The sequence below is a fragment of the Dipodomys ordii genome, unplaced genomic scaffold (assembly GCF_000151885.1).
Source record: "Dipodomys ordii isolate 6190 unplaced genomic scaffold, Dord_2.0 Scaffold113, whole genome shotgun sequence".
In the NCBI taxonomy this organism is placed as follows: Eukaryota; Metazoa; Chordata; class Mammalia; order Rodentia; family Heteromyidae; genus Dipodomys; species Dipodomys ordii.
This window is the reverse complement of record NW_012267329.1, coordinates 3,062,339-3,079,208: the sequence shown is the minus strand read 5'-3', so window position 1 is coordinate 3,079,208 and position 16,870 is coordinate 3,062,339. Positions and strand designations below refer to the sequence as shown.

Genomic DNA, 16,870 nt, shown 5'->3' with positions numbered 1-16,870 from the left:
GTTTTCAGAACTGAATAAAATTACTTAAAGTATGATATGTGGTTTGAGTATTATAGAGATTAGTAATTAAGACTGGAATGGAATAAAAAACCTGTGGCTGCTGTGGTGATGACTACCAAGTGAAACCAGAAGCACATGGCCAAATAAAGGTGATAAAACTGATGGAGGCTGTACATCTAGTCAATACATCCTAACATTGAGGGATGACACAAATTATTTGGTGTATAGTCATGCCAATGCTTAATCACTACAATTCTGTAAATACATAAAATCACTGACATATACTTATGATGGGTAAATTTTCTTGTATCTCAATAAATCTGTTAATAAATATTTTGAATGGGTAGAAAGGAGAAAAGAATCTTTACATGCACAATAAAGTGAGAGTCTTGAAGAATGTTGTTCTGTTAAGACTGGTCCCTAACTAATGCTTAGGAAGTAGGACCCATTTCAACTTACAAAACAGCTTCAAAATGTCAAGTGTATGTGGGAGATCTTTGTAATTTGGAGTCTTTATTTCAGGGTGCTTGGATTTAAGATAAACAGGGCATTTACTTTTGCTACTAGGGTAAAATAAATAACGATGGGTAGCAAAGGAAAATGTATGAGCTCCTCTGAGATCATTTTGAGCATCAATATCTAACTGATATGCTTCAAAAAAAGTAAGTTAAGGAGGGATTTACACATTTTGATAGATTCCAGGAAACTCTCTAAAAAATCTAGGTTACAAAGAACTACAATAAGATGACTCTAAGATACATAGGTCATGTAGGAAGAAGGCATTAAATGCTGGCTTGTGATGAAGAAGCTTAAAGCCTTCATAATTTCCCATTGCTGTTTCTGGGAAGGAATAACACAAATTTTAGTTCAATTTCATTCTATTGGCTTTCTCTCACTCTACAATTTTTTTTCTTCTAGGAAAGTAACATTAAAATAAGAACTCGTGCTTTAAGCATTTAATTAGCACTTAATTTAACAATCTGTTAACAAATAGGACCTAAGGAAACAAGTATAAGACAAAGGTTATGCATTAACTTTGAAATGGTCCTCTACTGTCCATATGTGAATAATGAATACAGAAGATATTAGAAAGTATGTTTATTGAAGGTAAAGACTATTTATTATTCATCTATGACTTTGTGTCAGACATCATGTGAGAAAATAGTATGAATAGTATGATTCCTTTCACTTTTAGAAAAAATAGATAATTTTTATCTGTATATTTGGGAAATAACATATGACTCCTGTTTAAATCATATATTCCCACTACCCTAAGGAAGAAAATGGGGTAGAGATAGAAAAGGAAGCTTTTATTTCACATTTTATAGCTTTTCACAATATAGAATTTTCTAATTATGTATACATAGTACTTTATCCAAGAAAATGTCCATCTGGTGAGTGGTATGATGGACTAGTTTCATTTTAAGTTATTTCCTATATTAGAGAGAGTATTAAATTCTAGGAGCCATGTCAGTATTGTTGCTGTCATGATGCTCACTGAAAAAGTAACTTTACATGTTCAATAAACTATAGTTGTACTAAAGATTATTTATTATAGTACTTAAAAAGTAGTAAGTAGTTGAGTCCATTTCCTAAGGCACCGTTGAGTAAGTCTCAAGACTTAGCAAGTTATACTAGGTGGAAAATATGAGGGTGGCTCATCTGCAATTTGCAGCCAGGCTAATGCAATTTACATGTACTTCTTGAATTAAGAAAACCAACCAAGAACTAGAAATAATTTTCCATAAGAGGCAAATCCAGAAAATATCCAAGAATCAGTGTACCTTACTTAACCCCTTTTATTATCAATTTTCAATGCAGTGACTCTTCCAAATCTATCCCCTCCTTTGCAATGCTCTGTGAGCACAATGTTTGGTATTGTCAAAATAACATATGTTAGGGACTCTTTAGTAGGAAGTGGTTTTTCTTCTATCCCTGAAGTTTCAATGGTACACCAAGTGATGGTTTCCCTGATAGTACTCTAGAAGATCCAGTGGCATCACAAACAGATACCCAGTAAGTGTTGCTAGCCCTCATGCCTGCCAGTCTTGGTTTGGAGCACCTCAGAAAACAATGTTGTCAGTGGCCACTTCAACAGGACATGAATTGACCTACATTGGAGGAGGAACCCTCTTCCCAGTTTCCTTTTTTGAGTATTCTGCCTAAGCCCTAGAGGAAGCAGCTGCTTCCTCTGTTCACCTTTTATTGTTTTAGAAGTCTCATGAATTTTAGTCTTAAACAGTAGGGAGAAAAAAATGTTAAAAAAATCAATGTATTACAGAATCACAGGTGTTATGAAGAAAATAAAGCAAGTTGAATGGGGGGCATGCTGTAGTAATGATTTAAGGTTTGATATTACATTTTCTACATATAGCATGTAATAAATGTTATGACAAATATAACCATAGGTACATCTTCAATACACTAAGGACAAGATTAATTAACTTCCATTAATCTTATACAGAGATCAACTTACCCTATAGAAAGCACTGGTTAGAGGGAGTAATGCTGCAGCAATGTTATATTCTTCTAAACTTGAACAATCCTTAAACAAAAACAAATAAACATTATTAGGATATTTAATAGAAATCACAAATATATGGAGCCCTAAATCTGGGATACATTGTCTACTGTCCTGTGAAGCTGTTATTCTAAATTGTCACTAAGACACAGGTTAAGGATGGTAACAACTATAATCTCTGAAGCACTTCCTTTCAGAAATGAAGTAAAAAAACCTTTAGGAAGGGTATCATTTTTATACACTATTGGTAAGCAGCTACTTTTTACTTATTTCTTTTACAAAGGTTGTTAATATTAGAAGTTGCATAATTTATAAAAAAAATTCTAGAGGTTTTAATCGATTTACCTATTGTCTAAGTTTGTTTTTTTTATCATTTAGTATGTATGTAAGATTGGGATGCCTTTTGTTTTATTTTTTAATTTTTATTTTTTGGGGTCTGGTCGTGGGCCTGAACTCTAGGCCTGGGCGCTGTCCTTCAGCTCTTAAGCTCAAGGCTAGCGCTCTACCACTTGAGCCACAGTGCCACTTCCTGCTTTTTTTTTCTGCTTATGTGGTGCTGAGGAATCGAACCCAGGGCCTCATGCATGCAAGGCAAGCGCTCTACCACTGAGCACCTTCCCAGCCCTAGGATGCCTTTTTTTGGGGGGGGGCCTGGTCGTGGGGCTTGAACTCTGGGCCTGGGCGCTGTCCCTCAGCTCTTCACCTCAAGGCTAGCACTCTACCACTTGGGCCACAGCACTACGTCCAGCTTTTTTCTTTTTGCTTATGTGGTGCTGAGGAATCAAACCCAAGGCCTCATGCATGCAAGGCAAGCGCTCTATCACTGAGCCACCTTCCCAGCCCTGGGATGCCTTTTATAAGTAGTTGGGAGTATTTTTTCTTAGTGTTACATAAATGGGCTATTAATCAGGGAAGAAATATCACTAACATTGAAGCTCATTGCATGAAATGTTGTTAGGAAACAGCACAAAAATCTCAATTGGAATATTAAGTTGTGTAACTGCTGTGGAAAATAGTATGAGTCCTTGAAAAAAAGAAAAGAAAAAACTCTATATAAAATTAGAAAACAGGTAATTACTCACTCCTGTAATTCTAGCTACTCAGAAGGCTGAGATCTGAGGATTGTGGTTCAAGGCCAGCCCGGGGAAGGACCACCAGAAAACTGGAAGTGGCAATGTGGCTCAAGTGGTAGAGCACTAGCCTAGAGCTGAAGAGCTCAGGGACAGTGCCTAGGCCCAGAGTTCAAGCCCCACAACCAACAACAAAAAAAAACAAAAAACAAACAAAAAAATAGGATATACAGAGAAAAAAGGAGTTATTATGTGCTCCAGTATTTCTAACTTATTGCCATAACCCCCCCCCCAAATAAAGACAAAAACTAAAAGCAAAAAGCTATGTATTTGTACACTCACATAACTCATGTGTGCATATGGAAATAAACATAATAAAACAAGCACAATGAACATTAATTAGCTTTAAAAAAGGAAGGAATTTCTGACACATGCTATAAAATGGAGGAATCTTGAAGACATTACGTTTAGGTGGGTATATGCATAGTTTTATTAACCAGTCCTTCATTTGGCAATGCGACATAAAGTGAGTCATAGGTAGGACTGGCACAGTGCCTAAGGGCAACAAAAGCTGCAACTGTCCTCCTTCCTAGATGGTCAGGTACCATGAATAAAAACCCAACTTTAAACACTGTACTTTATTTCTATCAAAATGCAAATTCCTGACCAATCAGTTATTTACACCTTAATTTACCATTATTCATACTTGTGTGAACTGATTTTAAACTCACAGAACTTGAACCTTAGATATAAATTACTCTAGTGTAATTTCTCCACTTTCCAGATGAGAGAAAAAAAAACATAGAAATTTACCAGAGCATGACTAGAATCTATCAGTGCATGATTTTTCATGACACTTTTTATTCTTGTTTTATTCCATTGCTAGGGTAGAAATATGAGTTTTCTGAGCTTCCATGAATAATTTTGTAGTATGAGGAAAGCTAAGGTGACCTCAATAGGAGAGCAGTAGGAGGTTTAGAGCTGTATAAGTGTGTGGATATCATGGACAAAGGCTTAGAAGAAAAGACAGAGTCAGAATGCAAAGTAGAAATATACCATTGACAGCTTTGGTTTGTTTCAAAACACTATTGGTACTTAGTAGGTCCAGCATGGAGTATCAGGATGATTACTGCCCTGGGAAAGAAAGGAAAAGGCTTTCTTTCACAAGTCATGGCCTGGGAGACCACCTACCCTAAATTTAGGCAGTCTTGTCTAGCATAAATATACTAGGTACTATAATCTGGTAATAATTCCAAGCATCATTAGTTCTGACAAACATTTTTTTAAGAATATACTCTAATGAGTATTGGAATAAGAAAAATCTCTAAAATAAAAAATTCTCAAATAGCTCACTTTCTCTGACACAACTTAAAAAAATAAGACATGCTCAAACTTCTTACACTTAATACCGTAAGTCTACGTGTAATATTCCCTATATATTAAATTTAATACCTGCAATTAAGGTATCACATTGATTACTATATATTGGATAAACAAGTGACTCAATAAAAGAATAAAATTCAAGAAGAAAATAAAAAATGAGAAAAAGGAGCTCAGGGTAGAAACCAGAAAGATAGCTATTTATGATTTATGTATAGTAAGTAATGGAAAACCAAGATAGGAAAATCAAGAGTGATGTCAAGAGAAGAAAGGCTAATAATTTTGAATGTTTTAGAGGAAATTCATCAAAATAAAGAGGGAGAAAAGACCAAGTGCAAAGGGTTAGTGGCTTCTGACACAGGATACAGATTAGTTTTTTTTTTTTTTTTAAAGGAAGGTCATAGATAGCTACTTTAAGCAAGATTCATTCTTGGAAAAAAAATCTAATTTCTATAGGAGAGTAAAGAATTTATATGTGTGTGTGTGGGGGGGAAGGAGGATTGGGTGGTGGGGTGGGGGGAGGATGGGAAGGGGAAACAAAGGAGGCTACAACGCTTGATAAGAAATGTACTCATTATCTTGCCCATGTAATTGTAACCCCTCTGTACAGTATTTTCACAATAAAAAAAGAACAAAAAAAAAAAAAGAAGTCATATGAAACAGCAGAATCCTTGACAATATCAGCAAATATAACATATGAAGAAAAAGAAGCTTGATTCTACAAGGAATATTAAGGGCTAAGTTTTTTAGTAGGGGAGTTTGTGAGGGCTGGTGGTAGAAATATCCTCAAACTGTTCTGTAAATATGAGTTCTGCATCTATTATTGGGGGAAATTGGGAAAATACTGAGCAAACAAAATTAAGATTTTTCTCTCTCAGTAGGGTTTCTCAGACCTTTTTTTTTTTAAACTATGGTTCTATCAGAGAAATTTGGCAGATAGTATTTTCAAATATAATTTCACTAAATTTAGTAATTTTGGATGTGGTCTAATTATATTGCCCTAGCAGTTCTCAAACTCAATCTCTAGAGTGCTGGCCCTAGAGATATGCACCATCCTGGACTGGCTAAAACATATGTTGACCATAAAAAGACAATAAAAATGTCTTTGTGGGCATATTACATCAAGATATGATCAAAATACATAATCATGGTAGCACAGACTTTGAAAGGAAATAGAACAGGGTAAGACCAATTTTCTTTTTTTTAAGACAGGCTCATGCTATGTGTTTATGCCCAGGATGGCTCTGCAGTACTCTTCCTGGGCGCTGAGATTACAGGTGTGTACTACCACATGTGGCTATGAATTAAACATATAATCATTAAGACAAAAAGCATTTTAAGAGATAAAAGCATTGCAAATAGTAAATAGCTCAATTTAAGAAGCTATAACAATTTAAAAAGTATATACACTTAATAATAGCCTCAAAATATCTAAGACAAAATGAACAAAAAGGAAGATTCACAATTGTACTGAAATTGTAATAATTTTTTTTTTTTCGGTCCGGTTGTGGGGCCTGAACTCTGGGCCTGGGCACTGTCCCTTAGCTCTTCAGCTCAAGGCTAGTGCTCTACCACTTGAGCCACAGCGCCACTTCCGGCTTTTTTTTTTCTGCTTATGTGGTGCTGAGGAATCAAACCCAGGGCCTCATGCATACAAGGCAAGCGCTCTACCACTGAGCCAACTTCCTAGTCCCTGAAACTGTAATAATTTTCTTTCAAGAGTTTGACAAGTCAAACAGGTAAGAAACTAATATTCAGAAGATTTACAGAAAAACCTCAAAAGCTAGAGTTACTGAATACAAAAGCTAGAACTAGTGGATACACATAGGAAAATGCATATAAAAACCTACTTGATCTAATGGACACTAGCTCCGGATGTGTGCCACTGTGCCTGGCTTGACAGTATTTTTACTGTAGTGAATTAGAAGCAGTATCAATATTCATGACAAGTGGCAGAATATTTGGGTAGACCTTGCAGAATGTTACAAAGTCAAAGAATCAACAGGAACAAATGGTATAATTAGGTATTCAATTTTTAAAGAAAAATAAAATGATACTCCTTTGTGTAACAATTTTCACTCATTCAACAAATACTTATTATCTACTGTGTGTATCTAATGAAGTCAGCAAACTCTACCCTAAGAGGGAAAACAGGTAACAAGTAAGAACACATTTTAAAGGAATGAGATAATTTGTGGCTGAATAGGATACATCTTTAAATGAAAGGGACAACTATATTCTCTTATGATTTCTCTGAAGACCTTTGTTGGAATCTGGTTATTGGTTGTATAGATCTCAAGTTGGATCAAGTGATCTTTTGCTTTAAATTTTAAAAACATGGAGTTTTAGATATAAAATAAACTATTTGAGTAATATTTCTCTTTCAGACATATGTATTAAGAGACAGGAAGGGAGAGGTAGAAATATAAATCAATGAGAATTTTCTACAAGGAGAATGATAAAGTCAATGGAAAGATGACTTTAGTGCTTACCTATAATGTAAGAAGCCTAGGATATATCTCCAGTACCAGGAAATGGGAAGAAAGAAAAAGGAAGGGAAGGAAAAAGAAGGGGAAGAAAGGAGAGGGAAGAGAAGGTGGACAGGGAAGAAAAGTAAAGGTGAGAGACTTTGAAGGCAGTTATTACCTCAGTCATGTTTAGATTTTTATTTTAAAATAGGAGCTGTACAGAAAAACAATACATCTTTTTCCTATATAGTATTACTAATAGTCTCAATTATCTCCACAGATTTTTTTGAATACAATAATCCCAAAATATAGCAAAAAGGGTGAATCTTTTTCCTGACTTACTCTTTACCCCCTTAGAACAGAGCTATGAGCTAGAATATCATTTGTGTCCTAGCACATCTGAATTTCTTTAACAGAAATGCCTTGCATGTTTCTGAAAACTGTCATGAGGCCCAAGGCAATAAAGTTCAACAGACTTGAGCTGTAATCTTCTCCCAAGGAAATGGTTGGAATGCCAAGATGCCTTTTGACTTTGATTTCACAGCAGGGCTTCATTTGTAATGATGCTGTCCAAACTTTAAATGACAACAGCTGTGATATGAAGCCCCTACATACTCATTTATAAAAAGTTCCCACAAATTAAAAAATTAAACAATGAGGGATTTCGACCCATGACCAATTAGCAGGGAGTAAGCAATCATAAAACATTTAGCCTAGAAAGAGCTATTCATTATCTTACAAGTGTTTACACATCACAGTTCATTTCTAAAACCTGCACACCAGTCAAATGTTGATTGCAAAATATAAATATGGAATTCTTTACAAATAACGTTAGAGACATTCTAACTTAATTAAATTGAAAGATGGAAAAATTCTAAAACAATAAGAATACAACAATTGACATAGCAATTGCATTCCAGAGCAGTGCAGTTATCTTGTTGGGGAATCGTCCATAAATACATATCCTGAAGTCCTCAGTGCTTTGACTACACAATACGGCATTGTAGTTACAATCATACCAAACATTTTTAAACTTGCAAGGACTTGAATACTTATAAATGACTTATTCTGAACTTTATTATGTAATTTACCTCTAGTTTTCCTGCTACAATTGAAGAGGAATAAACCCTACAATCTTAATTTTGCATTATCCTCAATTACTTCATAATCTTAACTTACATACCTTTGAACTGTCATGGACAACATTCTTATTTCATACAACTATGTAATCTTTCAAAAATGTTATATTTAAACATTTAAGGATAAAATGAGATAGAAAAATATAGAACTGACTCTCTTTTAATTTAATTAGATATAGCTCACAAAAAAGGGTTGAATTGTTCATAATACTGAAAACATTTGCATCTTCTCTAGAGGGGCAAAAATACCTTTTTTCTAGTATTTCTTTTCGTTCACAAATCTTAGCTATGTTCTGTTACAGCACAGTGACCAAACTCTCCTGCTTGGTCTGTGAACTTCCATGGAATGGCTCTACTTTAACATCCATGTGATCATTATGTCTTCCTGCCTCTACACTCCTGATAAGCTGCAGCTCTAGTTAACCCATGTTCTCTATCACCTTCTCGTCTTGTATCCCGAAGACTACTGATGACTTGCTCTGTCATTTACATGTTTTTCCTTAGGTATTTCATTATGAATATCCTTATATTCCCATTTTTCCAAGTGCAATGCTATAGATAAATATTGGCAAAACAAATTTTTACCATACTTTCAGTTCCACTGTATTTTAATGCTAAAATAAACAAAAATCCATAAAGAATGTAGCACAATTTTGAACACAATGCTTATTTATATGCAATGTGACACTGAGATAGAAGGTGAATACTAGGCTTAAAATACTATGCTGTGTTCTCTGGATGAATGGATCCAAGTATGTCTAGTTGTCTTTTTAAAATCCTGTTTATTTGCTGGAATCTTAGAAAAAACTCTACTTAATACATAGTAATAATAGCTAATATTTCATTGTCTACCAAGTATCAGATATATTCTAATTATGAATTTACACAAATTATTCCATTTAATCTTCATGACATTTCTATGAAATAGATGCTATAATTATGCTCATTTTTTTGTGTTTGTATAAGAGAGAGAGAGGTAGGATGGGATTGGGGAGGGAACTGAGTTTCAAAAAAGATAAATTATTTGCCTTAGATTATACAGCCACAAATGGCAGACCTAGAAATTTGAACCCAGGGAGACTTACTTTTTAACTTTAAACCCTCTGTTCCTTTTTCTTTTTTCTTTGGGGGTGTGTGTAGTGGTTAGTCATAGAGCTTGAACTCAGGGCCTGGACGCTATCCCTGAGCTAGCACTCTTACCTCTTTGAGCCACAGGTTTTCTGGAGACAACAGTCTCATGGACTTTCCTATCCAGGATGGCTTTGAACCACAATTCTCATACTCAGCCCCCTGAGCAGCTAAGATTACAGGTGTGAGCCACCAGCTCCTGGCTCCCTCTGTTCTTTTGCCTCTCAAATGCAATAAGGTACTAAACTGAAGCTAAAAATGATATTATGGACAAGCAAAAGAAAAAATATTCCAGTAAATTATAAATAGGATGTTCAAGATAGTTCAAACACTGAAAAAGCATTTAAAAATTTACTTGCTGAATGTAACTGATGAAATTACAAGGCTGCAAGATAATTGTTAAAATATTCTTTCATTTTGCCTTTATGTTCAGGAATTAAAAAATAAGAATATGAAGTAAAAAAGTCTAAAAAATGCCTCAAACAGGGAACAAAGAAAATAGATCGTTGGAAGTAAAAGTCATAATGAAAACTATTTAGTGTTCAGATGCAGAGTCCAGTTACTATCACACAGATGAAATGAAAGATTATGTATAGCAAGACACATCCAGGTGAAATTTTATTATACCATACAGAAACACATCTACAATATGTTACAGAAGGGAGAAAACAGGTTATCTACAAAGAAAGCAGAATCAGATTTTAAAAAAGAAAAGCTTAACAATGTTGAGTAATAGAAAATCATAGCAATGTTTTCAGAGCTCTGAGAAAATTTAAAGTTTATACTTTAAAATAACATGCATTAAAGAATGCCCCCCACTTTTTTGGTGCTGGTCCTGGAACTCAAGGGCCTGGGCACTGTCCCTGAGCTTCTGTTGCTCAAGGATAGTGCTTTACCACAGCTCTACTACTAGCTTATTTTGGTAGTTTAGTGGAGATAAAACTTTCACACTTTCCTGTCCAAGTTGGCCTTGAATTGTGATCCTCCGATCTCAGCCTCCTGAACAGCTAAAATTACAGGTGTGAGCCTGTTTTCTTGGTTATATAGTTCTACAGGTTTTAGTATATGCAACCACCATCAGAATTAGCATACAGAATGGTTCTATCAGTCCTTTTCTCATTTTCTTATTGCTATGACTTTAGAATCCTGCTCTCCTCTTGCTCCTAATCCTTGGTAACAAATGGCTCTGTCTCTTTTTGAGTTACATAAATGGAACTGTACAGGCTATAACCTTGTGGTGAAGAAGAGTAGCTTCTTTCAATGTCTTTGGGATCCATCTACATTGTAGGATTACATAATTTGCTATAATATAGATGCATAGATTGTTTATCCATTTACTTACTGAAGGATATTTGGGTTGTTTCCAGTTGAGCAGTTAAGAAAAGAGCTATTAACATTTGTGTACAAGTTTTTAATGTTAACCTAATTTTTCAAGGATGAGTATCTAAGGATGGGTTGCTAAGTCATATGTTTAAGTGAAAACTTCATAAGAAACTGAAATTATTTTCCAAACTGGCTATACTATTTTATTAGGAGTTTTACTGGGTTAGGTTTTTTTTTCAAAATTTTGTCAGTATTTAGTATTTTTTAGTATTTCTAATTTTAGATATTTTGATACATGTGCAGTGGTATTTCTTCAAAATTGAATATTTCTTTGAAGTTTAATCTGTATTTCTCTAATGTCCATAATATTGAACATATTTTCATGTGCTTATTTAGCATCTCTGTATTAACTATGATCAATTTTTTTAATTCCTTTATCCATTAAAAAATGAAGTGGCTTGTTTTATTACTGAATATAAGAATTCTTTATATATTTTAGGATCTAAGTCCTTTATCAGACATCTTTTACCAATTTTCCTTCTAGAATGTAGTGTTCATTAAGTTTTTTTTTTTGGGTGGGGGCTCCCGTCGTGGGCCTCAACTCTGAGCCTAGGTGCTGCCCCTCAGCTCTTCAGCTCAAGGCTAGAGCTCTACCACTTGAGCTACAGCGCCACTTCTGGCTTTTTTTTTTTCTAATGGGTGCTGAGGAATCGAACACAGGGCCTCAAGCATGCAAGGCAAGCACTTTACCACTGAACTACCTTCCCAGCCCCTGTTCACTAAGTTTTTAACAGTATATTTCAAACAAAAATCAAGTTTTGGTGCAGTACAATTTAATATTTTAAATGATTTGCAATCTCTGCCTTATCCCAGTGTAACAAAGAACTTCCCTATGTTTTCTTCCTAAAGTTTTATAGGCTTGAGGCCTATAATTTGAGATATATTTTATAAATGGTAGGAGGTAAGGGTGAATATCTTATAACCATCTACTGAAAAGAACATCATTTTTTCATTGAATTACCACAATACCTTTGTTAAAGTAGCATGGATTATGGACCATAGCCACTAGAACTCGGCAAGTTCTTTATACCAAAACTTTTTCCATTGGCCTCCATGACACTGTTTTAGCTTAGTTCTTGACTTATTTTTGTGACACTTCTGTCTCAGTTTCTTTTATAGAATTTTATTGTTCTGCCCAACTTCTAAATGTCAGTTTTTCTCACCATTTTCATTATCTTTATATATTCTTTCTGTTGCTCCTATCATTTCTATGGTATAAACTGCCTCTGAAATCTGAATCTAACCCAGGCCAAGCCCGCCTTCAGCTCCAGCTGACCTGAAACCTATGAAGTTTTGTGAAAACCTTAAACTCAGACTATCCTAAATTATGTTTTCTTTACCCCTGTCTCTTTCTTCCACCTCTAAGACTCAACCTCCTTTCACACCTTCTTGGGAAAAGCTTTCCCACATTGTAACTGCACATTCAATCAAGTTGCTCTTTTCAATGTGACTTTCCTTTTTCCTCTACATCCTTCAGTTGGCCTGGGTATACAGGTAGGGACATTAACAGTTATTTGATCACTGATTAGCCTTCAGGAACACTAGACAATTAATTGCTGTTCATTTTGTCTTCTCAGTTGTCATCTGTTTCCTTTGCTTAGAGATTTGGATTTTCACAATGGCTATAACTAATAATAATTTCTGAGTCTTTGGGGAGTAGAGTACTCCCCAGCCTCCTAACTTCAGTGTCTCCTTATCCTCCCAACTTCAGCTTTTGTATGCTTACTAAATCAGTTCTCCATTTGCTTTGTCTTCCAAAATTTTATTTTACCTGATCTCTGTTACTTATAAATTTATATCCTAGGGCTGGGAAGGTGGCTCAGTGGTAGAGCACTTGCCTTGCATGCATGAGGCCCTGGGTTCGATTCCTTAGCACCACATAAGCAAAAAGGAAAAAGCTGGAAGTGGCACTGTGGCTCAAGTGGTAGAGCGCTAGCCTTGAGCTGAAGAGCTGAGGGACAGCACACAGGCCCAGAGTTTAGGCCCCACGACTGGACACCTCCCCCTCCCCCCCCCAAAAAAAAAAAGAAAAAAGAAAGAAATCTAGTATTTCAGGAGGAAAGTGGAAGTAAATGTGTAGATGACCACTAAATGAAAATGACCAGGAGCCCAGAGTTACATCATTCTTGCCTTTATAATTTCTAAAAATGTTTCTATGCATCTATGTTGAAATATTTTAATTCCTTGCCTTCATTTTTTTGTTAAACACGGGCTTTCAACCAAGACTTGAAACAGTCTATCCTTCCTTTTATTCTTTTTTAAACTTTACTAGGTCAGGTGTGGTGGTTTGTAATCCTAACTAGGGAAGTGGAGATTGGTAGGATCACAGTTTGAGGTCAACCTGGGCAAAAGGTTAGCAAGACCAAAGTCTCAACAAATAAGTTGGATTTTGTGGTTCACAACAGTTCAAGGCTTAATAAAAACAAAAGATCCTAGCTGAAAATTAAAACAAAAAGAACTAGTTGTATGACTCAAATGGCAGAGTTTTTTCCTAGTAAGAGAGTAAGATACAGAGTTTAAATCCCATTACTGCAACAACCAAACCAAAACAACAATAATGTACTAACTTTTAAGATGTAACACACAGTCATCTACTCTGAAGAAACAGAAAATAACATAGGTAATTGGCAGGTATATTACTAGAATATAGCAACCATAAATTAGACATACATGCAAATATTAGTCATACATAATTTGGACCTGAAATTTCAAGTAGTAGCTAGGACCCATAAAAAAAATTTTTTTGAAACACTGTCAAACAATTGGTATGATAGCCTATCAAATTCTTTTCTTTGGTCCTGAATTATATTTGCTTTTCTCTTCTCTCTCTGTCTGTCTGTCTGTCTGTCTCTGTCTCTCTTTCAAATATACACATTTTCTTAGGGAAGGACATAAGACAGGTAGAACTGGGAAAGAGGAAGAATTTATTCTAAGTTGGGCAACTGAGCTTTGGACAAAGGGAGGAAGCTGAATGTATGGAAGAGGCAAAAGCAGGGCCAAGCTGCTGATACAGAGAAACCTTTGAGTACAGTTCATATGATCTAATTTGGACATTTGAAGCACCACTGTGAGAGTAACACATCTATATAAAACCTGCTCTTTCAGAACATATGCTTAATCAGGTTGTAGATTATTATATTCTCCTCTACTTTAGTGATATAAAGTGTTTGATATCTGTAGCATATGAGAAGAAACATTATCTAAACATTATCTTTATCATTTTACCTTTGCTTCGAAGATTTTAGTGTGGGGTGAAAAGTTTTCTCTTAAAGTATTGGTATTTGAGGAGTAACTGCAGAAGAAGGTTAACTTTCTGAAACTAAAATGATCGGCTAGTAAAAGAGCATAATAGGTCTTGTGCCTTGTATATTTATTTCAAAATATTCAGTTGCGAGTGCAGTGCTATCCTAGTCAGGGAGGTATAGAGAGAGGCTATGTCTTTCTAATTCCTTGGTGTGCTGTCAGGGTTCCATGCTATTTCTATCCTAATTTTTCTATTCATTTTGTACATTGTCATTCCTTCTTCTTTCTCTTCTTCAGCTTACTTTTTTCTCTTAGCCTATTTGCTAAGTAATTCTAAAAATGTTCATACTATATGACATTTATCAGTATAACTTGAGAACCTGTTAAATAGAGAATTCTCAGAGTCCACCCCAGACCTACTGACGCATAAAACTTAGTACTTCCTCCCCCACCCCCCAGCTTCTGATTCCAGTACTGGGGCTTGAACTCAGGGCCTCATGCTCATGCTTAGCTTTCTCCTTTAAGGATAGTACTCTTACTTACTTACTTAGCCCAACCTCTGCTTCCATTTATTTATTTAGCTAGCTAGATAATTGAAGATAGAGTCGTACAGACCTTTCTGCTCAGGTTGGCTGTGAATGTCAGTTCTCAGTTCTTAGCCTCCTAAGTCACTAGGATTACAGGCATGAGCCACCAGCACCCAGGGAGTACTATGTTTTAATCAACAAGTTCTTTGGTTATTCTATAAAGCTTAAAATTTTGAAAATTACTGACCTTTAGTGCACCTAATATGATCTTTAAAAATTCCTAGAAAAGTTTCACCTACTTGATTTTTAGATTCTTAAATCTACATTAATCTAAATGAATTCCTACATTTCTCAAATTATTGTCTATTTGCCTAAAGTATCTTGTCCTCAAATACTTATGATTAAAATTTAAGTGTCTTAATCAATTAGGCTTACTTGATCGATACTTACATGTCTTTATTACTTTTCATCTAATACATATGAGCTCAGAGTCTACAATATATGCATACAGGGTCCTTACAACAGAAGTTATTCTTTTCAAGGGACTTACAAGCTAGTGGTACTAACAGATAGGCAGGCTCTGCCATAGCTAATGCAGACCAGTGGGTTTAACATACCACACTAGAGAGAAGTAGAAAAAAAGTGTTGTAGCAGCATAAGAGGCATTTAAGAGGGGCTAGAAGAGGAATAGACTAGAGACTATCTGGATTTTTTTTTACAGTCCTGGGGCTTGAACTCAGAACCTGTATACTGTCCCTGAGCTTCTTTTGCTCAAGGCTAGTACTCTACTACTTGAGCCACAGTGCCACTTCTGGCTTTTTCTGTTTATGTGGTACTGAGGAATCAAACCCAGGGCTTCATGAATCTAGGTAAACATTCTACCACTAAGCCACATTCCTAGCCCATGGACTAACTTCTCTTTGTTCGTTCTCTCATTCTTTCATATGCCACTAGTTAATTGGTATTATTTTCATAGACATTTAGTTTCAGCTGTAAAAATTATAAAGATTAAATATGGAACTAATCCTTACATATGGATATCACACTCAAGCACACATTATTATTTTTAAGCTATATCTGTGATTGTCATTAGCTTTTACACACATTTTGTATAAGAAATACACACATGGTGTATTAGTTTCATCTGAAGAAAAACATTGTTTTTTCACCATAAGGCTTTCAAAATTAATATATTTGTGAGTTAAATTCTTTAAATAAGTCTGAAGAAATGATAGTGTGGTTATAGACTATTATGGTTTGAATCCTAAAAACGTCCCTGAAGGCTCATGTGTTACAGGAATGTTGCCAGCTAATGCTTTTGAGATGTGATTGGAGCATGAGGGCTCTAGCTATATCAATTAATTCAATGGGTTGGATTATTAGGAAGTAGGGCCTACTCTGAGAAAGGAAATCACTGGAGTGTGTAGCTTTGAGGGCACACCTTGTTGCCAGAACAATCCTTCTGGTCTTTCTGTTTCTTGGCTGTTGTGTGGTGAACAACACTTCTCTGTTAGGTCCTTCAAACATGATATACTCCCTTAGCAAAGCCCCAAAACAATGGTGCTGCTAACTGAAATCTCTAAAACTGTGAGCCAAAATAAATCTTTTCAAATACCTTCTCTAGTATTCTGTCACTTGCCAGGCACTACTGGCTCAAGCCTGCAAGCCTAGCTACTCAGAAGATTGAGATCCAAAGATCTGTGGTTCAAGGACCACTGGGGCAGAAAGCAGAAAGGTCTATGAGATCCCATTTCTAAAATAACCTGTAAGAAGTTGGATTAGAGGAATGGTGTGATGGTTCAATGGTAATGTGTCAGCCAGTAGCAAGTAAACAACTGAGAGCAAGAAGAATTTCTATAGTATGTGGGAAAATAACTTACGTTCTATTTATTTATTTATTTTTGGGCCCAGTCGTGGGGCCTGAACTCTGGGCCTGGGCACTGTCCCTCAGCTCTTCAGCTCAAGGCTAGCGCTCTACCACTTGGGCCATAGTGCCACTTCCGGCTTTTTT

The 16,870-nt window shown here is 35.5% G+C and overlaps 1 protein-coding gene across 1 annotated transcript in view; it reads right to left on the bottom strand.

The window, feature by feature from the left end:
- Sbf2 (SET binding factor 2) overlaps positions 1-16,870 on the bottom strand; it is a 298,843-nt gene that overhangs the window by 97,524 nt on the left and 184,449 nt on the right. The window contains exon 17 of the mRNA XM_013028675.1: positions 2,477-2,545. Within this exon, the coding sequence (XP_012884129.1) occupies positions 2,477-2,545 (69 nt within the window). The remainder of the gene's footprint in view (positions 1-2,476; positions 2,546-16,870) is intronic.